The sequence below is a fragment of the Erinaceus europaeus genome, chromosome 15 (genome assembly GCF_950295315.1).
Source record: "Erinaceus europaeus chromosome 15, mEriEur2.1, whole genome shotgun sequence".
Lineage (NCBI taxonomy): Eukaryota > Metazoa > Chordata > Mammalia > Eulipotyphla > Erinaceidae > Erinaceus > Erinaceus europaeus.
This window is the reverse complement of record NC_080176.1, coordinates 32,004,846-32,032,712: the sequence shown is the minus strand read 5'-3', so window position 1 is coordinate 32,032,712 and position 27,867 is coordinate 32,004,846. Positions and strand designations below refer to the sequence as shown.

Genomic DNA, 27,867 nt, shown 5'->3' with positions numbered 1-27,867 from the left:
TAGGGAGCTGGGGCGGGAGCACAGTGGATTAAGTGCACATGGCAAGGATCAGCGTAAGGATCTTGGTTCAAGCCCCCAGCTCCTCATCTTCCAGGAGGTCGCTTCACAAGCGGTGAAGCAGGTCTGCAGGTATATCTTTCTCTCCCCCTCCTCTCTCAATTTCTTTCTGTCCTATCCAACAACAATGATAGCAATAACAACAACAACGACAACAATGATAAACAACAAAGGCAACAAAAAGGGAAAAATAGCCTCCAGGAGCAGTGGATTCATAGTGCAGGCACTGAGCCCTATTGATAACCCTGGAGGCAAAAAATACTAATAACTGCTTTTAAAAAATCTCAGAGGGACCAGGTGGTGGTGCACCTGTTTGAGTGCACATGTTACAATGCATAAGGTCCCAGGTTGGAACCCCCAGTCCCTGCATGAAGGGGGACGCTTAACAAGTGGTGAAGCAGTGTTGCAGGTGTCTCCTCCCTATCTCCCCCTTCCCTCTCGATTTCTGACTGTCTCTACCCAATAAATAAAGATAATTAAAAACTAAGCTAAAGGGAGTCGGGCTGTAGCACAGCGGGTTAAGCGCAGGTGGCGCAAAGCACAAGGACCGGCATAAGGATCCCGGTTCGAACCCCGGCTCCCCACCTGCAGGGGAGTCGCTTCACAGGCGGTGAAGCAGGTCTGCAGTTGTCTATCTTTCTCTCCCCCTCTCTGTCTTCCCCTCCTCTCTCCATTTCTCTCTGTCCTATCCAACAACGACAACAACAATAATAACTACAACAATAAAACAAGGGCAACAAAAGGGAATAAATAAATAAAAATAAAATATTTTTAAAAATTTTTTTAAAAAAACCTAAGCTAAAAAAATGATTAAAAAAAAAAACTCAGATATAACAATCAATGGCCAAGCATCGTGACAGCACTTGAAGCAAACACTACTTTTCTTTCTTTTCTATGTTTATGATACAGATCATTGGAGCACAGTCACTGAGACAGCAGTTCAGAAAGATAAAGTGTCTCCCGGGAGTTGGGCAGTGGCACAGCGGGTTAAGGGCACTTGGCACAAAATGCAAGGACAGGTATAAAGATCCTGGTTCGAGCCCCCCACTCCCCACCTGCAGGGGAGTCGCTTCATAGGCGGTGAAGCAGGTCTGCAAGTGTCTATCTTTCTTCCCCTCCTCTCTCCATTTCTGTCTGCCCTATCCAACAATGACTTACATCAGTAACAACAACAATAACTACAACAACAATAAAAAAAAACAAATAAATATAGAAAGTTAAAAAAAGATAAAATGTCTCCCTAAGGTTAGTAGTAGTTAAACTTTCTTACAGGCCAGATTTGTATTATCATTTTTTTTTCTAAGTTTTACCTGAAAATAAATTCTAGTCACTAGGCTGGAGAAATATTAGGCCTTGTTAGAGCACAGAACTTACATGCTTAAGGCTTCACAGGTTCAAGCCCGGCGCCACCTCACGCCAGAGTCAAGCAGTGCTCTCATTCTCCATTGCTTTCTTATACAGGAGAATAAGTAATTCTTTAAAACATTGTACTCATTTACTTCTGAATTCGTTCAAGAAACAGATGTAAATGAAAAGTATGTAACGACCTCAGCACCTGAAAGGAAGATGTAATCTCAGATACATCAGCCAGAATATAGCATGTCCCAGCTGACCCTTTCCCACTGTGCTGAGCTACCTTCAGGCACCCTGGGTTCAGGGAACAGGTGTCCCACAGGAAAAGAAAGCATGTAGACAGATAAAACCATTCCTGCATTTCCTTTCTCAACTTAGTTTTGACAATATGATTTCCTTACAGAAATTAAGTGACTGCTTGAGGAGCTAACCTTTCTCAAGTTACAGTTTACAAAACCGACTGATCCGTTTTACTGTTTAAATCGTGTAAACGGGTGAACCATTCTATATACTCCTGTGCTATTCCATAACAAAGCACTGTCAGAGCCAGACTTCAATTTCATGCTGTCACTAATAGACTTGAGGTGAAGGATTTTAACTTGTTAGGTCAGGCCTGATACATAATGCTAACTTGTCTTAAAAACTAAGACACATACTTTAGGATAAATTAGATGATTAAAAGAGTTCTACTGTCTTTGAGACAGGAATCGTTAATCTCTGAAACTTCAGTTTTGTAGAAAGCCATGATAAGCAGCTTTGAGGAGTTGTTTATGTGGCAACCCCCCCCCCTTTTGGCTTGTGTGCTCTGGCCGTAATCTGAATATGCCCCTGAGTACAATTATTGTTACCTTGGTATAAATGTGCAGGTTCCCACAAACTGGCCTGGAGGGAATTCTACTCTGTTTAGAGCTGGGAAACTACCTTTGTGTTCCCCCAAAGCAGGGTGGAAATAACCTTTCTCCCCAGTCACAGCACAGGCTAGAATTCAGGTAACAGTGTTAATAGGCAGCCTGCACAAATTGTCCTAATTGCTGAGGAGGTTGAGGACAGAGAGCTGGCTGGAGAACTGAAAACTCAAGTTTACCCATGCTTCACAAGTCCCCGCCCCAAGAATTTACCTCATCAAAGACTCCAAAAGCATAGAAAAGGAGGAATGAGGAAGGGGGAAGGGGAATTGTCTTTTAGATGCTTTAAAACAAGATAATCCAGTGTGTTATCCTTTACACCTGCTTCTCAAAAGAACAAAAGCACTAGACCCACTCTCAATATAGGTCACTCAAGTTCCAGAAGATGCTATTGTGTTTAAGTCTTTCTGACTTGACAATATGATCCTCTAAACTGGGGGATTAAAGGGTCTTGGGACGCTCTAACAGTAGTAAGCTGGATGGGGCCTCTGGATTTCTTAACGCTTAAGATTTTATTTTCTCAAAATTTCTGGGATACAGTGTTAGAGAATGTCCATTTTACTGTGGTATTTGCGCTCATTGAGTGTTTTTTTGTCTCTGCTTATTTCCTTCCTGCTGTAAGTACTTTAAGTCACAGAAATGTAAGAGGGCCAACATCAGATGACATTTTGATAGGAAAGGTAAAAAAACTAAAAAAAAATTTAAAAAATAAAATAAAAACCTGACTCTATATGTGTGAGAGAGTGTGTGTTGGATGGTTGTTTAGCTGTATTTCCACTTAGCAATTCACTGATTCAAGTAATGGGAAGTTATTTTTAAAAGAAAAGCAGATTTTTTTCATGTAATTGGTATTCCTTGAAAGAGTTCCTTTATGGGAAAACAAGTAAGAATTTCTAAGAACTTATCAATTTGCCACAATGTACAATCTTCCAAAGTCTTGAGAAGTGACACTTCATGTGTTAAATGCATTCCATTATTGTTCTATTCCTTTTGTGAAATGTGCGCAGGTGTTAAAGTTCACAGTCCAAATTCCTACCCTAAAATGGAACACTGATAAAAGGCAACCTGCTTATGTAGTTCTTCTCCTAGAGGCTAGATTTCGGTTGGAGACAAGAACAGCACTGTCCCTGTTTATTATTCAACTTGGTTATTTATCTCTAATGGGGGAACAAGGCTTTCAAATACTCTGCCTGAGCCACCAAACACACAGAAAAACCTTCACCTGAATTCTCAAATTTCTCCAGTCATCGATATCAAACCCTGTCAGCAAAAGACTTAGGACTATCATGGAATGTCACTTCCTTCTAACTCATCATATATGTCTGCTAAACTGAAAATCCTAAGGCCGCTGGCAGAATCAAAATGCATGTGGTGCTGACAAGTCATCGCAGAGCCTGATGGGGCCTACAGAATCACTCCTGGGAATCTCATTCATTCTTCCACCCACTCTCTCTTAAATGGCTGCCCTTATTAAAAGGGATTAAGGGCCCACCACTATGATTTCCATTCTATCCAAGGCGTCCCTTTAAAATGGGGTGGGATAGCCTTTGCCAAAGGAATGTTCCCAGTTGATGACATTTCAAATAGGCTTTCAAATATGCTGACAATGGATCCATCATGTTCAGAAAGGGTGCTCTGAAAATTACCCTACAGAAAAAGGAAAATCCACTTTCTAAATCCAATTTTCTTTGGACAAAGTCTTAGAGGTCCCATCCCTGACTTACTTAAAGGCTCAGCCTCCTACTTTTTCTCCAAAGACAGAAATCAGCGTGAACTGACAAATCGCAGGACCCGAGACAATGTGCATTTGATTTTAGAGACATCTTCTCCACAGATTTTAGATTTTAATATTCCTGAAATAAAGATGTGTCTTGGAATCAACATTGGAGTTTAAGTAACTCACTCCCCTACCTACCTAGCAAAAAAAAAAAAAAAAAAAAAAAATACTCAAGCCAATAGATCAACTCTTCCTCCTCTTCCTCTTCTTCTTTTGTGATTTACAAAGTTATAAAGTAATAGGGGTACAATTCCATACCAAGTTCTGTGTCTCCACTCTCTCTACTGGAAACTGCAGTGGTTCTCCCAAGGTCACAGATAATAGGTTGACTATTCTTTTCCCTATATCTATCTTTTTTTCCTCTTCTTTCTCTGGGTCCTGATGGAATTGGAATTCAGAGCCCTTTTAGTCACCTTTCCCTGCTACTACCCCCCCCCCCCCCCAGCCAGTATGGACCAAAATTTTTTTTGGAATGCAGAAGGTAGGAAGTCTGGCTTCTGCAATTGCTTCTCTGCTGGACGTGGGCATTAGCAGGTCAATCCATAGCCCCAGTATGTTTCTATCTTTCCCTAGCGGAGAGGTCAACTCTTTAATTCATGGGGGGGGGGGGGCGCGGTAGGGTGGGGGGGTTATGAACCTATCAACCCAGTCTGAGCAGTATAAAACCACTGCTCCTTCCAAAAGTAACTACTTTACTTCTCACAAAACTCTGTATTTTGTTAAGCTTACAATATAGAGAATACAGTTCAATAAGCTTTTAATTCCATAGGATTATAATTGAAATGTGGATATATATACATGTATGTGTGTATATATATTTTAATTTTATTTATTTATTTACCAGAACACTGCTCAGCTCTAGCTTATGGTGGGGTAGGGGACTGTACCTGGGACTTTGGAGCCTCAGGCATGAGAGTCTCTTTGTATAACCATTATACTATTCCCCCCTATTATACTATTAACCATTATACTATTTCCTATACTATTTAAATGTGGGTTTAAATCACTGATAGACACAGGATTATAAATGAAATACGGGTTTAAAATCACTGATAACCATATTTAAAAATAACTTTAAAAAATCCAAAGACATATGCCTTTCCACAGGTATGTTTTCCCTTATAACAGAAGTTTGAGTAGAGCCTTAGAAGATCTATAAAGAAAATATTAGTTTCAGGGGTACCTGATCTTTATTTTGGAACTTTATTTTCTAAGTAATAACTCCTCACACATCCATTTTAAATGCAGCCAATGACCTATAAACTGAAGGTGGAATACACATGAAAAAGTTTATTTTACAGGAGGAGTCAAATAAAGCTATGTGAGCATTTCTACAACTCAGAAAGGTAAATTAAAACATAGCTTCTCTGGGGGGAAAAAGTAGAGCCTTTCATTTCCTTTCTATTCCCTAAAGCACTCTGCAGGGGTCTCTGCAGCACACAGTAAAGGGAAGGGCTCCCTCTACACAGTGGTTCAGAGCCCAGGCCAAATTATCTATAACCATCACCCACATCCCTGGGCAGGTTCCTTACCCTTCCTGAGGCTCCCCATGTTCTTGGACACCTAAGAATGAGTCAGTAAAGTGTCCAATCTCCTGGGTCTATGTGTGTCTGTTCTTGTGCTCCAGCATAGTTAAAGGTGCTGAAACATTCCATTTAAAGTTCAACCCAGAGGCTATGTGTGAACCAAGTAACCTCCAGCCAAGAATTCCAATAGATAAACGGCTTTGACTAAGGGCAGATTAGGGACAAGTAGTATGAGAGTCAAGAAATCCCAGGTTCTCAAGCCCCAGCTACAATTCCCCAGTGGGACACCTTCTAATTCTGGTCATTAACTCAACTATTGTCTTTAACTACCAACTTAAAAGACATTAGATGTAAACAATAAACTGAAGTTATAAATTAGTTTATAAACACTAAATTATATGTGAAACATGTCTATGCCCACTGGGTCTTCAAAACTAAAATTGGGATGGATGGTGGCACACCATACTGAGTGCACACATTTCCACGCACAAAGACCAGAGTTTGAGCCCCTGCTCCCCACCTGCAGGGGGGACGCTTCACAAGTGGTGAAGCAGGTCTGCAGGTGTCTATCTTTTCTCTCACTCTATCTTCCTCACCCCTCTCAATTTCTCTGTCCTATCAAATTAAAATATAAAGGGGATAAAAGGGTGGGGGGATGACTACCATGAGTAGTGTAGGCACCAAGCCCCAGCAATAATCTTGATGGTAATTAAAATACATGCACAAACACACAAAGAAATATCAATAGTTAAAGAAATGATATTGTAAGTCTTCCTAAATCCACAAAAGCATGAGTAAAAATGCACAAGGTATAAGGGAAGGGTGTAGTGGAGGCCTGCCTTACATGTATGAGGCTGTGTTCAATCCCTAGCACCACATAAGAAACAAACAAAGAATAAATGAGCAAAATGAGTAGAACTCCAAGGATGATAGGGCAGTGCTTTGTTTTCTTTCTCCTAATCTCTCTATAAGAGAAAAAAAAAAAAAGGAAGGAAGAGAGAAAGAGAGAGAAGACAAAAGAGTCAGGCTTGGGTGGTGGCTTAGTGGTGGAACATAGACATAGCTAGAGTTCAGTCCCCAGCATTGCCTTTAAAAATTTAAAATTTGGGCGATAGTGTAGCAGATTAAGCGCAGGTTAATGCAAAGCAAAGTGCAATGACCAGCGTAAGGATCCGTTTGAGCCCCCAGCTCCCCACCTGCAGGGGAGCTGCTTCACAGGCAGTGCGGTGAAGCAGGTCTGCAGGTGTCTTTCTCTCCTCTCTCTCTTCCCCTCCTCTCTCAATTTCTCTCTGTCCTAACAACAATGACATCAATAATAAAACAAGGGTAACAAAAGGGAATAAATAAATATTAAAAAAAATTTAAAACTTGGGGGCTGGGTGGTAGCACACCTGATTGAGTGCACATGCTACAGTGCACAAGGACCCAGGTTCGAGACCCCGGCCCCCACCTGCAGGGGGAAAGCTTTTTGAGTGGTGAAGCAGGTCTGCAGGTATCTCTCAGTCTCTCTCCCTCTCTAGCTTCCCTCATCCTCTCAATTTCTGGCTGTCTCTGTCCAGTAAAGATAATAAATATTTTTTTTTTAAAAAGAAAAAAAATTGAAACTCTTTGCAAAGAATCATGTTAGGGCAGACATCATAGTGATTTTAACTTAAGGGTTGCTGAAATCCATCTCCCTTAACAGCCAGCCTGTTAGCTTAAAAGTCAAGTTTGATTAGTGAGGACCTTTATGAAAAGATAATGCTTTACACAAGATGCCAACTCCAGGTCTGTTGGAAACCAATCTCACCATCACTACCACCCCCTGCCCAATAAAAGTGGATGCACAAAAAGACATCAACCAAATAAATGTGTGACCCTAACTGAATCCCGGATCCCAAAAAAAGTCCACTATGTAAACATGTGCCTATCACCAAGCAAGTGTGCACCTGCCTCCCTGCCCCCTTCAGAAATAGCCAAGGAAAGTTCAATACAATACTGAGTTCAGGTAAGAATATGAAACCATGAGTCATTTTCTTTCAGTGTGTAAAAGTCATTGAAAAATGCAGGCAGTGAGGGTCTAAAGACTGCTACCTGTGAAATGAATCATATTCCATATGGTTAACGAAAGAGATAAGTGTAGTAAAATGTTAAGAGCTGGTGGATCTGTGTGGAGGGTATAAGGGTAGCCACCTCACTCTACTTCCAACTTTTCCTATAGGCTTAGAACTTTGCAACACAACACTGGGGGCGGGGGGGTAAAAAAATGAAAGGAAAAATTAAGTAAAGGAAAAAAGAGTCCAACAGATTGGAAGTCAGTATGTGCCTGCCCCATGAGACATGGTGATCTATCAAAGTAGAGTCATGTCTGTCTCCACATGCACTGGCCTAAGCACAAAGAGGCCCTCAGACGCTGCAGTAATAGGTAGATGGGCACTTGCATTTCATTCATGGTTCTGGCTGTGCCTTTGGCAGGTCATCCACGTGGATCTCTGCCCACCACTCACAATGCCACTCTTACAGAAGAACCCTTCTACCCATTAGCGACTGCATACGGCCAGGGCATAGCGATATGCCAGCTGCTATGTATTTGAGACTGTCGTCGATATTATTTTTTTCCTTAAATTTCTTTATTGGGGGATTAATGGTTTACTGTTGACAGTAAAATACAATAGTTTGTAAATGCATACCATTTCCCAGTTTTCCACATAATAATTCAACACCCACTCTGCCATCATGATCCAGTACCTGAACCCTCCCCCAGCCCCAGAGTCTTTTACTTTGATGCAATATACCAACTCCAGTCCAAGTTCTGCTTCTGATCTTATTTTTCAACTTCTGGCTATGAGTGAGATCATCCCATAATCGTCCTTTTGTTTCTGGACTGTTATCAATATTATTGGACAACTCAAATGTTGGAAAAGATCCCTGAGATTAAAGAGTACAAGTGGGGAGTTGGGCAGTAGTGCAGAGGGTTAAGCACAGGTGGCACAAAGCACAAGGACCAGCGTAAGGATCCTGGTTCGAGCCCCTGGATCCCCACCTGCAGGGGAGTCACTTCATAGGTGGTGAAGCAGGTCTGCAGGTGTCTGTCTTTCTCCTCCGCCTCTCTGTCTTCCCCATCTCTCTCCATTTCTGTCTGTCCTATCCAACAATGATGACATCAACAACAATAATAACTATAACAATAAAACAACAAGGGCAACAAAAGGGGATAAATAAATAACTATTTCTAAAAAAATCTCTCCCTTTTTCTTCACATTATCACCATCTGACATGGCACATCCCTTCTGCCTAGAGAATTTTTATCCTGAGCTCATTTTCTTTCTTAAATTTTTTCCCTTTTTGTTGCCCTTGTTTATTGTTGTTATTGCTGTTGTTATTGTTGCTTTCAGTGCTCTAACCAAGCTCAAATCTGGGTTGGTTATATCCCTGGCAAAGCAGTGCACTATCCAAGTTATTTTACCAACCATGGAACCTTTTTCTTTTGTTTTGTTTTTGCCTCCAGGGTTATTGCTGGGGCTCTAGTTTATGTGGTAGATTCCTTTGAACCTGACAAGACTTTGGGTAAATTTTGCTTCCATCTCAGCAGTGAGGCAAAGTACTTATTTAACTAGAGCCTGGGCAGCTTGCTTTGAGTCTCAGGCCTCAGTTTCCTGCTACACTTTCACAAGTGTGCTGATCAGGACAGTCATCTGAATTATCAATGGAAAGATGCAGGTGCAAGGTATACAGGCAATGAGGGGGTGGGGTGTTTCCTCGTTTTAAGTACTTAAATGTTTATTCTTTTGCTGTCATCTTAATTTTTCTTTTACTTTTTGACAGGGTCTCAAGCATGCACAGTTCTACTTATTCCAAGGCTGATTTTTTTCCCTATTCATCACTCCTTTATCATTTTAGCATAGAAGGTGTTGGTATGCTTCTAACTTCTGCTTCTATGACCCCTTCTGTTTCATTGGTTTAACCCCCCTGCTTAACACTGTATTCTATTTACACAACCACTGTTAACTAAGCACCCCCCTGCCTCCAGGACATTGGTTTAATCCACACTGGTTTGAGTTTTTTCCTTCTCCCTACCCTCTATCCTACGTATATCCTCTTAGGACCTGACTCTTCCGCCTCAGGATAGATAAAGACAAGATTGTGATTAGAGATAGCTTAGATTGCTCTGTGTTCCACATGAATAAAGACTGAACTACGTACCACTGAGTCTCTGGTCGCCTCTCTCTCCCGCCCACAAAGCTAACCCAACAAGAAGGAAGGAGGGACACCAGAGAGAATCACTTTGATACATGTAATGCCAGGGATTGAACTCATGGGGTGGGGTAGGGTGGTAGTACAGGGCATGGAATGAGCACAGGTAAGAAAGGAGAGAGGGTATGGACTAGATGCCTGCAAGGATCAGCTGAGAATGGAGTGTACAATGCACACAGACTCATTCTGTTTTTCTCCCACAATGTTCATGGGGGGAGAGGGACAGAGGCAAAGAGGTAAGGTGCCAGCAAGAAAGCCCCACTCTCTCACTAGGGAACGGGTTTCCTCTCACTGCCATACAGGGCGCTTAAAGTGGCAAAGTCCACGCACACACAAAAAGCGTGCAATTCAGATTTAAAGTCCTCAAAAAGGGATCCTTCCGCCCTTGCGCTTCGCGCCACCTGCTCTTAACCTGCTGCGCTACTGCCCAACTCCAGATTTAAAGTCCTAACTACAGTTCTAGCTCTTGAAATTCCTTTTACAGATTTCCCAGCTTAATCTCCGAATTTCCAATTCTGCAAGTCAGTATAATTTAGAACCTATAGGTAATAAGGTCCCTGAATTCAAGCCCTGGCATCAAATGTGCCAGAGTGATACTCTGGCTCCTCTCCCTCTCTCTCTCCCTCTCCCTCCTCTCACTCACTCCCTATCACTAATAAATAAATAAATAACATTTAAATTACACCAAATCATCTACAGAATAAAGTGAATTAACACATTTGGCACATGCTGAAACTCTCGAACCTTCCCGTTCTCCAGCTTTAACTGCATGAAGTGATTAGTACTTTTTACAGCTGTTTGTTCAACCTGAGTTGTTGGTGCATTTGCGACTGTCAACAAGAGGTATTTTTAAATTCATCAAACCAAAGGACCCCCTTTAGGCCTGACTGTCACAGTAAAAAGGGCAGGAGACTGGAGGCCAGGAGGCTTGGGCAAGAGCTGGTTCTTTCATTTTCCAGTTACAGGGCACTCCTCCCAACATAGTGAAACAACAGCTCCCTGGCTGGGCTCTTGTATGAATTAAATGAGCACATGAAAACTCCTGGCATGGGGCAGGCAATCAGTAGGCAGCCTCCCAATCTTTACTGAAAGAATCCAGCTAGAATCACCCACCAGGTTATCTAGTAAAGGCAAGCGGGTAAGGGCCGGGTGGTAGCACACCTGTTCCCATGCGCAGACCCTGGTCCAAGCCCCTGCTCCCCACCTGCAGGGGAACACTTCATGAGCAGTGAAGCAGGTCTGCAGGTGTCTATATCTCTCTCCCTCTCTACCTCCCCTTCCTCTTTCAATTTCTCTCTGTCCTATCAAACAATAAACTGGAAAACAAAGCCACTGGGAGAGGCAGATTCATAGAGCCAAACAATAACCATGGTGGCAATAAAGACAAGTAAGTGGAGGGAGGATTCAAGAAGGGCCAGATTCACCTCACTTAGGTCCTCTTACTGTAAGCTAGAGCCTAAGGCTTAAATTGATTTTTCGAATGTTGTGTTTCAATTCATCCAAATTCAACAAAAAATTATTTATGTTGCTATTGTAAACAAAGTACCTGCCTCGTATAAGGCATTTGGGGGAAGAACCCAGAGAATTAGGGGAGAAATCTATAATCCTAGTGAGAGAGGCAGAAGGAGCTAGGCTGGGGAATGTGGGGTGGTGGTTGGGGGGCTTCTTGGTACATGAGACAGGTGAGGCTTTAAACTCTCTCTTTCCCTTTCTCCTCTCTCTCTCTCTCTCTCTCTCTCTCTCTCACACACACACACACACACACACACACACACACACACACACACACAAATAGTAGGCGCCCCCTTATCCCCAGTGGATACAATCAAAGAAACCCCAGGGGGCCAGATGGCACAATGGGTTAAGCACAAATAATGCAAGCTTAAGAACCCACTCAAGGATCCTGGTTCAAGTACCCGACTACCCACCTGCATGGGAATCGCTTCACAAGTGGTGAAGCAGATCTGCAGGTGTCTCTGTCTCTCTCCCTATTACCCCCCCCCCACCCTGTCCTATCCAATAAAAAAAGAAAGAAAAAGAAAAATGGCTGCCAGGAGCAGTGAATTCATGGTGCTGGCATTGTGGTCCAGTAATAACCCTGGAGGCAAAAAAAAAAAAAAAATTAAAAAAAGAAACCCCCTAGGGAGTTGGGCGGTAGCGCCGTGGATTAAGCACAGGTGGCACAAAGCTCAAGGACCTGTGTAAGGATCCTGGTTTGAGCTACTGGCTTCCCACCTGCAGGGGAGTTGCTTCACAGGTGAAGCAGGTTTGCAGGTGCCTACCTTTCTCCCCCCTGTTCTTCCCCTCCTCTCCTCATTTCTCTCTGTCCTATCCAACAACGATGACATCAATAACTACAACAATAAAACAAGGGCAACAAAAGGGAATAAATAAATAAACACTAAAAAAAAAAGGAAACCCCCAGCTGAGTTCAAGCCCCTATATACTCTGCATTTTCTATAAATATATACCTATAATAAAGTTTGACTTCTAAAATAAGTAACTAACAATAAAATAAATAATTTTAAACACTATGATGTAACAACGTGTACGTATATGGGCTTGCGTTCAACTATCTTAATGTAAAAAGTTTTTTGGACCATGAGTAACTGAAACCTCAGAAAGCAAAACTGTAGGTATGTATACATTTGATATCACGTTCTAATTTGTAGGTACTTTTATCCCTCCCATTTGTTAGAAGTCACTACTGCCTGCCATGCTGTTCCACAGACCTAGTAAAATGAACTGATTTACCTAGGTGCAAAAGGAAAGACTACATCTCCCAGAGACCCCTGCTTCAAGAGTCATTTTTAACATCTGAGTCAGAAAAGCCCACCAAATAAAAACAGGAGTCAGACTATAAGACAAGAAGAAATCTGGAGGATGACCTCATATTGGACCAGGCTAGCTGCTGGAAGTTAAGGTAGTTCAACCCCAAATTTCTTCACCTGGCTGCCCCCCCCCCCCAGCTGTCTTTGATGTCCAGAAATAAAATTCTTAATAAATCATCATGGTAATACTTACACTATTGAATGGACAAGAGGTATAGATTCATTTTGTGATTTGGAGTCCCCCAATAACAAAAGGCAAATCACATAAGAAAAGCCTCAACAAATTAGGTATATGCTAAGAAAAAATGCAAGCAAAAAAGGTGCAATGCTTTTGCCAGAAGGTGCAATGCTTTTTCCAAGCACTGCACTTGCCAGAATACTACTCTGGTTCTCTCTCCCACATATAAACAAATGAATCTTTAAAAAAAAAAAAAAGAAAAGCAAGTTCTTGAACCTTAGACAAGGCCGACTGAATCAGAGACCTTGAACTAGTGGTGTGTACCATCATAAGCCCTTGAGAGAATTCCAAAGCAGGATCAAATTTGAGAACCTCTACTGTAATTCTGTTTTAGGGGATGCTTAGTCTGGAAGAAGGCTTGGTATGGGGTGGTGGTGGGAGGGCCCAACTTAAACATAATCTTATAGCCTGAATCTTTATAACATGAAAAGGGAAAATTTTATAGCCTTGCTGTCCACTAGTTTACAATTCTGGATAGTGCAGTTTAGCAGAGGACTTACATAGCACTGTTTACAGAAATTATTGGTCATGGGGCACATGTACCCATGTGTACGTTTTATGTTGTGATAGCCCTTCCCACAGATGGCAAGCAGACGTCTGGGATGCAGCACCTGCCAACCAGGAACCAGACAGAACAGTTTGTCTTTGAGAAGTGGTTGAGTAACTTAGCTCAGCTGGTAATGGTGCAACTTTGGTCCAAGGTCATGGTTCCCATCCTCACAGCCCCATTAAGATCAGACAGCTTCACTGAAACACAGACCCAAGGAGCTACAGGCCTAGCACCTGCCAGCCACCCTCTATGTCAGCAGGCTACACAGAGTACAAAGTTGGGACACTCATGGAGAGCCAACAATCAAGTCCAATAGCAGGCCCAGAACATCACTTTCAACAGACCCAGTGCATCTTGACAAAAAGAAACAGACAAAAAGACTGTTCATCAATGAACAAACTTACCTACTTCCTATTCAGAGTAAGGAATAAACACACACACACACACACACACACACACACACACACACACACACACACACACACACCACAGGGTTAGACTTGGGGCTTGATGTCGGCACTATGAATTTACCACTCCCAGCGGCCATTTTTCCCCTTTCTTTCTATTTGATTGGATAGGACAGAAAGAATTTGAGAGGAAAGAGGAAATAAAGAGACAAAGAGAAAAAGATACCCGCAGACCTGCTTCACTACCACAGATGGGGAGTGGGGACTCAAACCCTGATCATTGTGCATGGGGATATGTGCACCTGATTAGGTGTGCCACCACCTGGCCCCTTTGAGTAGGATTTTACCAAGTGATTTCTTGGCTTATGTGAGCCTTTAGTTTCTCCCCTGCATACAAGTTAGTAGTAATAGCTTGCACCAGAATCATTAGGATAGCTTGTTCCCAACAGAGATGATCAGTATGTATGACATCCCTCTCCCCCAAATTTAGGGTTCTGTGGGGGACTCGAGAGAGACTGACATTGCTGATGCAGAGCCCACACTTAAGAATGATCGGTCTAGACCAAATCCTATGCATGAATTCCATCTGATCCATTTCGACTATTATTTTTCTGGTAGGGCTGGGGTCCTAGGCATGCTGGATTGTCACTCAGGTAGAGAGAGAGATACTACAGCACCAAAGTTTCCTCCAGCAGCATCACACACTTCTTATGTGGTGCTGGGGGGCTAGAACCTAGGGCATGCTTGAACCACTGCAAGGCACAGATCCTGCCCAGTGAGCTCTCTTTCCAACTCTGATCCATCTGTTTTAATGGTAGTGAGTTCCTTATCACCAGAGAACATACCTTTCCCAGGGTTACCACCCAATCCATGCCATGAAAAGTCAAGATGCCAACCATCATCATTCATGCTGGGTTGGGCACAGGGGGCAGCCAGGCCTCTGTCCTCTGCTCAGAGAGCTCAACTTTCTCTCAGATGGGTCCCAAGGGTGTGTATACACACATGTGCACATGTATAACCACAAATGTCCTCCCAGTCCCCTAGAACCCTCTCTACACAGCCCAGCTTCACCTGCCCCCACCCTCTGGGCTCTAGGATGTCAGCTGCTCACCTGTACGGAAATGACAGCTGCTTGTCATGCTCTACATGAGAGGCCTCACTTGCAGCAGTAACTAGCACGCCATTTCCCAAGCTGTCATTCTCTGGTGTCAGCACAACCCACTGTTCAAAGATCTGCTCTGACATGGAGCAGGCAGCGCCCTGACTGTTATTGCTGCGGACTCCTCTGTGCTGCGACACCACTGGCAGTTGTTCAGCACCCGAGGTTTGTTTCACCCAATTATTTGTTTGTCACTTGGAAGCCCAGGATGTCGAGCAGGTATTGTAGAGGTATTTTTGGCCTGATGCACAGGCAGAGAGCATAATGAGGCCCTCAGGTGAAGGTCTATTTTGTCAGTTAGGTGTTGGGATGATAAGCAGCCAGGAGCCTGAGTAGCAATTAGGGTATTTGAATAAGATAAGATACCTGGCAGCATACTCAGGAGATTCTCGGAAAGTCGCCCTAACTTTTAAAGTGCCAGAAAACCCTTCGAGTAGGCAGTTTCCGAGTTTGTACAGGAGGAGGAGAAGGAAGTGTGAGAGCTGTCTCCATGGACCCTAAAAAGGAAATCGGCTCTAACCAGATACCTGCCTGGTCTGGGGGTGACTAACTGGGCCAAGGAGAGGGGCTGGGCCACCTGGAGCCCTCCCACCTGGAGGTGAGGGAGGAACACAAGTTGACAGCCATCTCCCAAGCTACCTCCCAGCCACCAGTTTCTACAGCCACACTGTAGTTTCTATGTCTCAGGGGAGAAGAAATTTGAGTCAATGGCTTACATCTTTGAGGATATCACGCCCCGCCCCCCGTAGTCACATATAAAAACCAAGCCACCAAATTTAGTTTACAATTAAATATTCAGTCAAAGCACTGGAAATGGCTGCACCCCTGCTTCCGATTTCTGCACTCAAACCTTCTCAATATCTCACCAATTCTTCCTCTTAGCAATCTCTGAAAGTGGGCAAACTAAATTCTACTAAATAAAAACAAGAGCTTGATAACAACATTAACCCTGCTTGGCCTTAACTTCACTTAAGTCCTGGGTAACACCATGATTCCAAGTTTTTTTTTTAAAGCTTGGATAGAAACAGCCAGAAATTGACAGGGAGGGGGTGGGGGGGGAGACACCTACATCACTACTTCACCATTGGTAAAGCTTTCCCCCTGCAGGTGGGGACTGGGGACTCTAACCTGGGTCCTTGTACACTGTAATGTGTGCTCAACCAGGTGCGCCACCACCTGGCCCCCTAAAAGTATTTCTTTACTTGTTGATGAACTTGCTCTAGTAGAGAGAGAAAGAGATGTTACATAGAGGTTAAATTCAGTCAACAGCAGGTACAGCACTGGGAATAAAGATATTATCCTCTCGTAGCCAAAGAAAAATAGGAAGATTGCATCCATTAAGATAGCCGAGATTAGGGAGTCGGGCGGTAGAGCAGTGGGTTAAGTGCAGGTGGCACAAAGCACAAGGAGCAGCGTAAGGATCCTGGTTCGAGCCCCCGGCTCCCCACCTGCAGTCGCTTCACAACCAAAGTAGGTTGAGCCTGGTGCTCCAAGGGAGGCCTGAGCTCTGAGGATCTAACCCTTGCTCCATCCACTCCTACCCAACATGGAGGAGTCTCTGCAGATGAAATCACTAGGTCAACCTTTCTGCTTGAGGAAATCAAGTACAAAGGGACTCAGGCACCTAAGTTCTTTATACAGAGGGGTTTTATAAACATTTGCTGAGCAGATCAAACACCACTCAAGATATTACGTAGTGAAGCAGGACTCTGCATTGGGACTCTTCTGGAGGTTAATACCTAACAGCTATTACTGAAACAGTGGCAAGCTCACTCACCCTATCTTCTTCCCTCTGCTCTAAAGCTCAAGTCCTCTCACCTCTAATGTCTTTCTGAGAGAGTGGATCTTTGGGGGAGGGGGAAGGAAGGTTTACCTAGTCCTATCTTTGCCAGAGGTTCATGGTTTTGCCACCAGACACCACTCCTTCCAAAGGCAGGCTTTGACAATCCTGTTCACAGCACCCTGGAAAACTGCATATCCACTGCATACATACTCAGGCTTTCAGAGGACCCAGAACTCAAACTTTGGCCTTTTAGGCCTAGAACAAATCTTGGAAGTACATCCAACTTGCTCCTGTTACCAGGGAGAAAACAAAAGCAAACAGTGTTCTGTTCATGGCTACAAGCAGCCCAATTCAGGTTCTTCGGCCTGGGCCTTCCATTACTGACAGTGGTGCAGCCCATGTCTTTCCTTGTACTGCGCCAATCTGGCAGAAATGGGAACAATAAGCCCTGAGGGGTCTTATCGACAGGCACTCCACAGAACTGAATGACACTTCCCCAAACCTTAGCCATGTTCAACTAATCTAGCAATCTCATAGGTTTTGAAAACAAGACAGTTAAAAGGGCAGGTTCCAATCCAACAGTGCTTAGGCTGGTAAAACTGTGTCCCTAGAACAACTTCTCTGTGAGGGTTACATCTCAGCAGGTGACTGAGGGCTCCTCAATTCTGAGCTTGCTGACCCTTTAGGGTTCACTGTAGATCAGCTCTTCTTGCTACAAGATTTTTTTCCTTTTAGAAAGTGGATTCTTCCCCATTACATCATTAAAATAAATAAAGGTCTTAAAATCTTAAAAGATGACGAAAGGTTCTATTCCGGTCTCGGGTTCTGCTCACTGTCACCTCTCCTGGGCCTGTTACACAGTCAAGTGTTCCACAGTATTTGTTGGATGAGAGAATTCATTACAGCATGGGTTCCACTGCCAGGGGTTGATGAGATAAACACATACTTAACAGCTGAAAAATCAGATTTTAGAAGAAGACTCCTTGTCAAACCAAAGCTGATGCATTAAAAAAATGCCTTTGCAGATCAAGAAGTCAAACGGAGGGTCAGCCCATGCTTGGAAAGTGAAAAGTGGATAAAAACAAGAGGAAAGGCTTGGGGGTTGGGTTTTAGGCAAGAGAAGCTTTACTAGGAAAAGCCTTCCCAAGCTACAATGGCATAATGAGAAAATGATGTAATCGTGGCTAAAGTTAGGCTCTGGTGTTACTCTGCTGAGAGATGTGAAAGGTGAGAGATAAGAGGGGAAAATGTTTTCCAAGTGGCTTTTAACGGCATCCAAATATAACAACAGTCTATTAACAGGCACACTTGAGAAGTTTCTCTCTTCAAAAGGACTCTCAGAAGCTGCAATGATGTGCACTCAACCTCCTCCTTTATAAGACAAGGTTTACGAGGGTCAGAGAAGATTGGAGCACCCACGGAACACCACTGCTTAGTAACAGGCCCTGCTCCCCACCACTGGGAGGGGCCCCATGCTTGCTTACATCATCTGTTGTCAGGGAAATGCCCTCTTTGGCCATCTTGTCACTTGTAATAAAAGCTGAGAGTGAGTTTATCTGACATGAATGAACACACAGTGCAAGTGCAAACAAACACATTTTGTTAGAAAGTGAAGGTGAAGGCATCACAGATGTTTAAAGCTGAATGAGTCCTGGGGGGCTGGATGGTGGCATACTCTGGAGAGGGCACATTACAAAGTGCAAGGACCCTGGTTCAACCCCCCTCTTCCTACCTGCAGGGGAGGGGGAAGCTTCACAAGTGGTGTCATCATGCTGTAGTTCTCGTAGTTCTCTTCCTCTTTTCCGCTTCCCTCTCAATTTGTCTCTACCCAATCAATCAATCAAACAATAACCCTGTTGCTTAACCCTGTTGCCAGGCAGTAGCCTCGATTTGGGTCACACCTGCTCAGATATGATGGACACCTGGGTTTGTCAGAAGTGCTGGGGGCGTTACCACCATGAAAAGCAAGTCCCCACCAGTCCCCAGGGAATACAGACCACCTGTGGAAGGTGTGGAGGGAAAGCCTTAGGGACCTGTTCCAACAAGATTAAAAAATGCTAGGAGCTGCATCCAAGCTGACACATTCAGAGACCTTCTATGGTGGTGTCACTATTCTGTCCCCTGTACTAGGGTTAAAGACATCACGGGCTACATCACAGGGGCTGTCCCTGTGGACTGAGCTCCAGACTAGAGATGGGACTCAGCTGACCAGTGGCTGACCCGCTCGCTGTCTGTAATGCAGCACAATGTGCAACAGTGGCTGAACAGTGGCTGAACAGTGGTGAACAGTGGCTGAACTGATGCAGACAGGCAAAGACATCCCTGAGGAATCAGCCACGGGAATCCATTTGGCATGGGGATCTTCACCCTAAGAGCAGAGCATGTTTCCTTCTCAACTCTTGCTTGTTCCAGTAGAAAATTCTGTATGCCTTATAATGTAATGCACCCACACTCCAAGCAGAGGTCCAAGGTTCAGGAAATGAGGAGAATTTATTTCCAGGAGCTTAGCCACTTGGGAGGGAAACTGAACCCCTCAAAGTTCAACTGATGACCATGTCTTCCAAGGCTCTCTCCCAGCAAGTCCAGGCCAGCTCAGCCAGCGGATGGAAGTCAAGTTTATGAGGGAGGGCTTGGGGGCACAATATCTTTGGATCTCTGAATCCAGGCCCGGGACCTCTGGAGAATCTAGGAAGTGGATCTGTAGTGGAGAGTCAGTTCCATGTGTTTAAGACCGAGCAAGTTGGTTAAAGACTCTGATAGCCGCCCCGGGACAAATCAAAGAAGGCTGAGCCAACAGCTCAGGCACCATGAAATTAATGAAATCACTGCTGTGCTCGTTCCATCACTGGTTCAGGAATAAACGGATGAGAGTCCAAAACACACGATTACTTGAGTTGGGAATCAATCATTTCTCCACTGAAGTTTCCTGACATTCCCTTCAACCTACAGCACATTCATGGGATTCATAATTCAGCAGTCCTGGGACTGGGCATCGCTGGGCTTTCTGAGTAATTGAGACAAATCCTGTTTGTTAAATAAATTCCAGGCATGAGTATATTTGACTTATGCACAGGGAAGGAAAGAATTCTTATGTAAGCTGCAAAACAATAGAGTTTTATCTTATCTGAGGAACTTATTGCTGCTTGCCTGTGTGTGTGTGTGTTTTACTGCCAAAATAAAATAAATTGAATCAGCTCACACATGATAACATGCTCTTTCCTAACTCATACTAATTGCTTGGCTAATTGATGTTTGTTGAACTTTCTCCATTTCATTGAGTGATTAGGTACAAAGCTAACAGTTGACATCTGTAGGCGCTTAACTGGCGTCTGTAATTACTGTTAATGTTAAATAATTGTTAGTTAATTGGAGTGGTAACTGACTGAATGGAATCCAGATTGTGAAGCAAAAAAGAAACCTAGTTAAATAAACATACATTTTCAGAGAAAACAACATTTTCTCTGCTGTCTTAAGAAACTAGAAGTAATCCAGAGGCCAGGGGCTGGCCAAGGCGCTTCCTCCAAGCAGGAAGGTTAGGTGCTGGCGGCTGAGCTCGCCTACTTGAAAATGTCACTGCTGAGGACGCCCTTTGTCACTTAACTGCTCTCAATAGTTGCTCTCCAGAAGGGATTTGATGGTTTTTATACCAACTGTCTACCAGGAGTGTGTACTGCTTTCTGAAGCAACCCAACTCTCCAGACCCTTGGCTAAACAAAAACACTGCTATGAATGGACTGAAAAGAGAAACTACTCAATAGTCAAGTTTTATTTTTTGGCCAATATCGCCCAAGGCTGGAGAAAATTCTTTTCAGAGAACAGCAATCATCATTCAATAAAGTAAGTGTAGAGCACGCACACATGCTCAACAGTAAACAGAGTGGTGCTTGATCTCCTGGCTAAATGAAAGTGCTCCTTATCTGCTCCAGCTCACAGCAGAGGCTCAGGATCCGGGGGTCTGTCCTAGGTTTATCTGGAAAAGTGACATGGAAGTTCTACTTCAGAGATAACCTCGAGACCAATTCAAAGGCCCAGAACACCACAACCCTTCCTTTACTAAGAGGCATAGGGGGTACCTGATATTTATACAGGGTTCCCCCACCATGTTCAATTACAGCACTGGACAAAGACCAGGTAAGAGCTACTGGGGAAATATCTGGAACAAACCACTTGGCACAACATGGACTCTTTAGACCCTTGTAGTAGTCTCCTATTAACAGTATAAGGCATCTGTTTCCAAGAATCCTCAAGGCATCATTCTATACAACACATTCTGGAGGGAAGATCCTGGCTTCTATAGGAAGGTCAATTTCCATAACAAAAGGAGCTGATTGCATGCTATTTGCAGTGTGGCGTAGGAGGAGGAACTAAACTACTTATAACTCCTTTGTCTCCAATCAAGCACCAATTACTCTTCAATAGCATTTAATTCCCCAAGCAGACATCTCCATCTCAAAGGCCCAAGGAAATAACACTGCAACATGACAAAAAGGGTCAGAGACGGGAAAATGAAGCATTGAGTCAGACAAAGTCCAACTTTCCCTTATCTAGGCTCAGTTTACTCTTCTGCACACTTGGAGTGTGCTTTACATTTCATTTCATATTTTCCCTGTCTTGCTTACAATCAAACCCAAGAAATTGCAAGGGATTGTGAAATGGTCTCCATATGTGCAACACGAAGGAATTTTTAACTGAGTAGGAGAAAAGTTTTTAGGGACCTAGTCATGGATCATATACCATGTCCTAGGAAAGCTTCATGAGCTGTGGAGAGGTGCTGAGGGTTATCTTTCCTTCTCTGTCTCTCACCCTCTGTCAAAAAGAAAGGATAAGGAAAATATGGCCACCATACCCCAGTGATAACTCCCGAAGAAATAAATAAATAAAGGTATCACAGTCAAATGCTTTCTTTTCACTGACATATAAAGCACAATATTACCACAGAAGGGGCTTGTTCTGGTGGCAATAGAACTCTTGCTTTTTCTATCAAACCAAGGACAGCCATTCCTTTCATATCTAAGACCCAACAAGACAGTTTGGTCTGGTCTCTCTTTCCCATAAAAATTGATTAGTTAATTGTTAATAAATAAATAAAATGAAAAAGGAGCCCAGTCCCTGGATGTCATCACACCAATGGCACGACACTGACTTGCTTCACATCTCAAATCTCAACCAAATTGTTTAGCCAGTTTCTTTTCCTACAGTGTTGGTAAAAACTGTACAAAACACCAGAAACATCCAAGGCCCCATAACAGAAATGTTTAGTATAAAATGGGCTCCAGGAAGAGGCCCTTGTGCCTACTGGTGGGGCTGGTAGAGGGCTCAAGGTGGCCCCCCTGTTCCATGAGGTGCCATTTACAGTACACACTCCAATTCCCCAGGGCTAATGCGAGTAGGGTGAAGGGTGTATGTATGTGTGTGTGTGTGTGTGTGTGGGGGGTGCTCCTCTGACACACACATTTCAGAAGCCACCCAGATCTCTCTGCCCAACACTATAACATGAGGCAACAGTGAAGTTAAGGGGTGACGAAGGCAGGGTGAAACGCTCTCTTGGCTTGCCTACAACCTGGCCTTGGTTGAAGGGCAGACCCTGGAAAGAGCAGCCTAAAACAAGAAGGTGCAGCCTGTGAACCTACACTGGAAAGAACTCTGGAAGCCCTCCTACCCCACCCCACCCCAGTGGGCTTGCCTTATTTTCTTTTCTCTTCAGGCATCTCTACCCTGATGTGATTCTGGAGTTTATAAGAGATAAACTATCTCCCTGTGTGTCACAGAACAGAAGAATCAACTAGAGAATTCTTTTTAAGGATAAACACTCCCAAACTTTAGATGCACGCCTCCCTGGTGCTCTCTGCACAGTTGTCTCTGCTCAACAGGAACAAGTGGGGTCCCCCTGTATGTCTCTCTTAATGGGAAAATTAATTTTTTCTTTGGCATATGGCTGAGTCACAAAGACAGAAGGATTCATATAAGTTGCATGCATATCCTGTTTACAGCCAAACACAGCAAAATTTAATAAGGCAGCCTTGACCTTGATTAAAGTTAAAGGAGGTTTTATGTCCACAGCCCCCTCCTGTGACTCTACTGGTGCTCAGCTCATGGGTGTGTCCTGTCTGATCAATTCACTTTCAGATGGGAGCTAAAAGAAGCAAACACAGCTCACTACAAAAATGAGACCAGTTCTCAACTGAATTGGATGGACTCTAAAATACAGGAAAAGCCAAAGTAAACCAGCAAAAAAACACATTTTTTGGTGTCTCTTCTAGGTTCAATCCCCACCTTCCAAAAAATGTTTAGCCAGGCCAGAGATGCTGAGGCCAGTGTTTTGCTATGAATACAAATTCTGACCTAAAGAGGCATTTTTTAAATGACTTATTCAAGCTCACAACCAGACTGTGGGGCCTTGAGTCATGGCCCTGGTGGCTCTAGACTGAAGTTTGGTCCCCAGACTGCTAGCCTGACATCAAAGCTACACCACCACCCCCTCCCCAAGCCCCCATCACAATCAGCTTGTGAGCTTAGCACTGACCTCCCACAGGGAAATTTTATGGCCCAGATCTGCCTGCCACCAGGTTCAGCAGCATAATCTCACCAGCAGCTTAAAGCCACACTTCTCCCAGGCTAGAGCACCGTGGGGCTCCTGACAGGGTGAGGTGATGGGCAGCTTTAAACATCAGGAGGTGGAGGAGTACATGTGTCAGCTTCCCTGCACTCTTGTTAGCAGCTGAGGCTTTGAAACTTGTCCCAGTAGTGTTTGTTACCTGCTGTAAATATGCCCTTTTCTTACAACCTTCTTACTGCTCTTGGCTAAGAAGATCGGACCGACCGAGAGGGGAGACCTGACTTCCAGGCAGGCCTGCTTTGCAGGACAACTTGAACTTGATGTGCCCGAAGCTGACAGTTCCTTGAAGGCTTTGTCAACCATCCATCCAGTAAACACTGCCACTACCCGGAGTGAAAACAGACCCAGAGCTACAGAGCCAGGCTCTCTGTCTCGAAGCAATTATTGACATTATCATTCAACAATGAATCCCTTTTCTGAAGTTGTTTTCCTGATATTTAGCAGTTTGAATAGTAATCCCCTTAACAAAACTGTCCCCCAGCCTCCCCTTACCCCATTAATCTCCTCCTCGGGAGGGAGGAGGGAGGAGGCGGGTGCAAGGCACCAGTCAGTCTACTACTGGAAGCACCTGGATTTGCATTGATTCCGGCTCTTGTCATTCATGTTACCAACAGGAATTAGCATAAGGCATTAAGGGGAAACTCAGGAGAAGAGAAAGTCCATTTTAATGGAAATAAGGGGCAAAAACATAATCTGCCATCAACCAAAATGCTTATTTGTGTATGGTTTCCCAAGCAAAGCTCAGCAAAGCCTATGTTGATTTTAGTGTACACAGAGAAACCCTAATCCTTTCAAGGCAACTAAATCCCCCCCCAGAAAAGCAGCTCAGAAGAAAGCCACCCTGGCAGGGGGAGGACTATTCACAACCAAATAGATGCCACAAATCACACTCCGTAAGTAAACAAAAATAAGAATGTGGGAAACATTTGATTGGAAAAGGGAAAGGGGAGTGGGGGCAGGAGGGGAAAGACCAGGGCCACAGCTTCTAGCATGGAGCACATCAGTCACTCCAGGCAGCCTGGGGAGCACCCTTTCAGGGCACTGAAAGCAGGTTCCTGAGCCAACTCCCCCACCTCAGGCTGAACCCAGAAGAGGGAAACACATTCCAGAGCTTTTTAGAGCAAACTTGCAAAAGAAAAGTACAGTCACGTGGGGCTGGGGGCCCAGGGAGGAGGTGGGACTGGCTGTCACTGGAATACAGAAGACCTCCTTGGGTGACCTGTCTTACCTCATTCCAACCCTTCCTCCTCCCAGGGAGCCACCACTGATTCCCCCCACTTCCCCACCCCCCATCAAAGGGAGCAGCAAACAATTACACAGTTTTGCATATGAGTACTGCAAGCAATAAATCAGACACATCTTCTTTTATTGGGCTTTTAGCATTATGGGTAACAAATTTATACAAACTTTCAACCCATCAAAAATATGATGAAATATAAAAACTGGAATACTCCATTATGCAATAAAAAGATACAATTCAATATGACAATAATTCTGGAAGTAACAGCAATCACATCAGCATAGACACCTCAAGGGAACTCTAGATGTAATGTACGATTTAAAATTGCAGTTGGCTCAAATTTGAAAATAATCAGGAAGCTCAAAATAACTGCACTTGGAAATGCATCTTACTAACCAGCTAGCAAAAATTCTAGCCAAGGCAACTATAGAATGCTGAAGCTGTTTCAAATTTCACTTTAGAAAGGCTCAACTCTGTCCAAGGGCTACAAAGTATCTTTCCCATGTGACAGAGTGAGATTATCACAGGAAGAACACGCCTTCTTCATTTAATAATCACCATGCAAGCAACCCAATCAGGCTCTATCTGGAGGAAGAGATCAGATAGTTTACATAATTGATACCTTTCAAGATGGCACACCTTTGCAAAGTCAGTAAGACCAGAGACTCCCTCCTTAAATGGCATTACTTCCAACAATACTGTTACAAATGAAAACTGCCCAGAAATCTACTGCCAATGATTTAAAAGATAAGTTCATCTTTAATGTACTGCTTTGTCATTAGTCTTTCTAACTCTATATTGCTCTTTAGAAGAAATTAATGGGATAGCATGTATTTTAATTTCATTCCAGAAAGCCCACAGAACACTAAGGCTTGGTTTATGTCCTAAATACTGTGAATACGAAACAATCACTGGTTATCAGAGAACACAGGACAAATCAGCTTTTCATACTTCTACTGCTAGATAGTTGATAACAACAAACTCAAGACAATTTGAGAACCTGTTCTCCACAGTACAAATTATAAATTAAAGTCACAGATACTACTGGCTTTTTGCCCAATCAACTCAAAGAAAGATTCAATGTATACTTTCAAAGTAAACTTTTTTCAAGTGTCAGAAAAATTCTGTTCCTAGGTGGAGGATGGGAAGAGACCGGCAAAGTATGAACAGCATCTCCAGAATGAAAAGAGAAAGACCATACAGTTTTTTTTTTTTTTTCCCTTTCTTCCAAGGCACAGGTAATAAAAAATGTCCATGCTTATTAGGCTGGAGTCTTACCTTTATTTATAAGAACAGTATTGAAGAGTTTCTCAGAGCTGGCATCTGATGCCTGAAAAAAGAGGGAAAGCAATGTTATTCTTGTCATTAACAAGTCACCCTTTGCATCATTGCTATTGTTTGAAGTCAATTTACTCTTAGGGAAGTCTGAAGGGAAAACAGTCATTCCCCCAACTCTCCATAAGGTGGTGCTCACTGACCGTGCGAGAAACCTGCAGTGCAGCTATTTGTTGGAAATTCTGATTTTAAAAATATGTCTTTATTAGACATAGTATCTGTGCAAAACATATTTCTATGAAATGACACACAAAGCAAGTCAACTCATTCACATCATGATTTTGCAATTCTGTTGACAGACCATTATTTTAGCAATGGTGTTTTTCCCACAATATTTGCAGACATACCTATTTTTCAATTTCTTTCACAAACCAAAAAAGGCCTATTATTTAATGCTTAGCTCATCCTTACAAAAAGTGTCGACCAGCACGCCCTTTTTAAAGGCTCATGTGATGATCTCAAGTTCCCTACAGGAACCAGGATTACCTTGGTTACAAGTGCCCACCTGTCCCCAAATCATACTGAGCCTGCCTTTAGCATTACCCCCTTTCAATTTTCTAGAGATCATGTTTGCTAATTATTACAGTGGCTTGAAGGAAGTGAATTAAGCCTGTTTAAACAGCAAGGGGAAAACCAATTCAAATTATACACTAATGTTCTGGAAAATAAACATGCCTTAGTGTGAAGGAAAATGCTGCAACACTTCAGAAGCACAGAGTAGTCTGAGAGCTTGGGAAATTAAAAATCTAAATTAAAATGAGGCAACTCTCCCTATGTTATCTGAAGCTTTTTCTGCATTTAAAATTATAATGGCTCTATTTAAGCTGCTTTTGTTACTCTTGAAAGAAACCAGTATCTTTCTCACTCTATACATAGAAATGCATGCTTTGACAACACAAAGCATGAAATGTTGAGTAAGTACAGAAAAACAATATGCATGAAAAGGAGGAAGGGCACACATTCTAACTCTAGGGCTGGTGGGGGGGACAAAGAAGATAGCTGCTATCTTTCTGGGTTACATTGAGGAAAATGAAATACTCCTGAGTACATCTGGGGAAGACAGTCAATGCAAGAGATACAAGAGGAAATAATTTTACGACTGTCTCTCCCTTTATTTTCATCCTAATCTTCCTACTACAGTGCTGGTTCAGAAGATGAACAGATCAAGCAAAATATAAATGTACACATAACACAAGGGTCATACTGCATACATGTATACATAACCAGTTTAAAATAAATCCCAAGATGGGCACTTTCCTGCTATCTTAAATTTAATAAACGTCTATTGTAGATTTTCACACAAAAGTGTATGGCAAGGGAAACAAGAGATGATGTATTAAACAGATGAAGATGGGTTTCTACATGCAATCACTACAGAGTGTTCCTGTATTATATCAAGTGAGATTTCTAAGAATATGATTTTCTCGGCTAAAAACCTAAGGATGAAAGTATTCTGCCATTTTTCCTGGGGGGGGGGGGACGATGACAAGTCGTCCCCTAGTTCAAACTGGAATGGTTATATTAGATCCATAACTTTAAAAAAAATTTAAACTCCAGATGCTGTGTTTAAAGGGGGGAAACTGTGGCTTAAAGCATTTTACCAAACTGAAATAACCCTGGCAAATTTGGAGATTACCTATGAAAATGTGTCAAATTGTCTGAGGAAATGTGGGAACAATCACTACATCCCACATGGGAAGGAAAAAGAAAATAATCCTTGATGAAGAGAGAGAGAGAGGAGAAAAAGAGATGGAGAGAGGAGAGATCAAACAGGACAGAGGCTGCGGCTGAGTGGGCCCTTCAGACATCTTTCTCACTGCTCCTTGGAGCGGCCACCTTTGCCGTTAAGTGACCCTT

The 27,867-nt window shown here is 43.2% G+C and overlaps 1 protein-coding gene across 9 annotated transcripts in view; it reads right to left on the bottom strand.

Moving 5' to 3' along the window:
- The window catches only part of AUTS2 (activator of transcription and developmental regulator AUTS2), a 1,407,660-nt gene that overhangs the window by 58,052 nt on the left and 1,321,741 nt on the right, over positions 1-27,867 (bottom strand). For all 9 annotated transcript variants that reach the window (XM_060173543.1, XM_060173545.1, XM_060173546.1 and 6 more), the window contains one exon: positions 25,954-26,005. In XM_060173543.1, the coding sequence (XP_060029526.1) occupies positions 25,954-26,005 (52 nt within the window). The remainder of the gene's footprint in view (positions 1-25,953; positions 26,006-27,867) is intronic.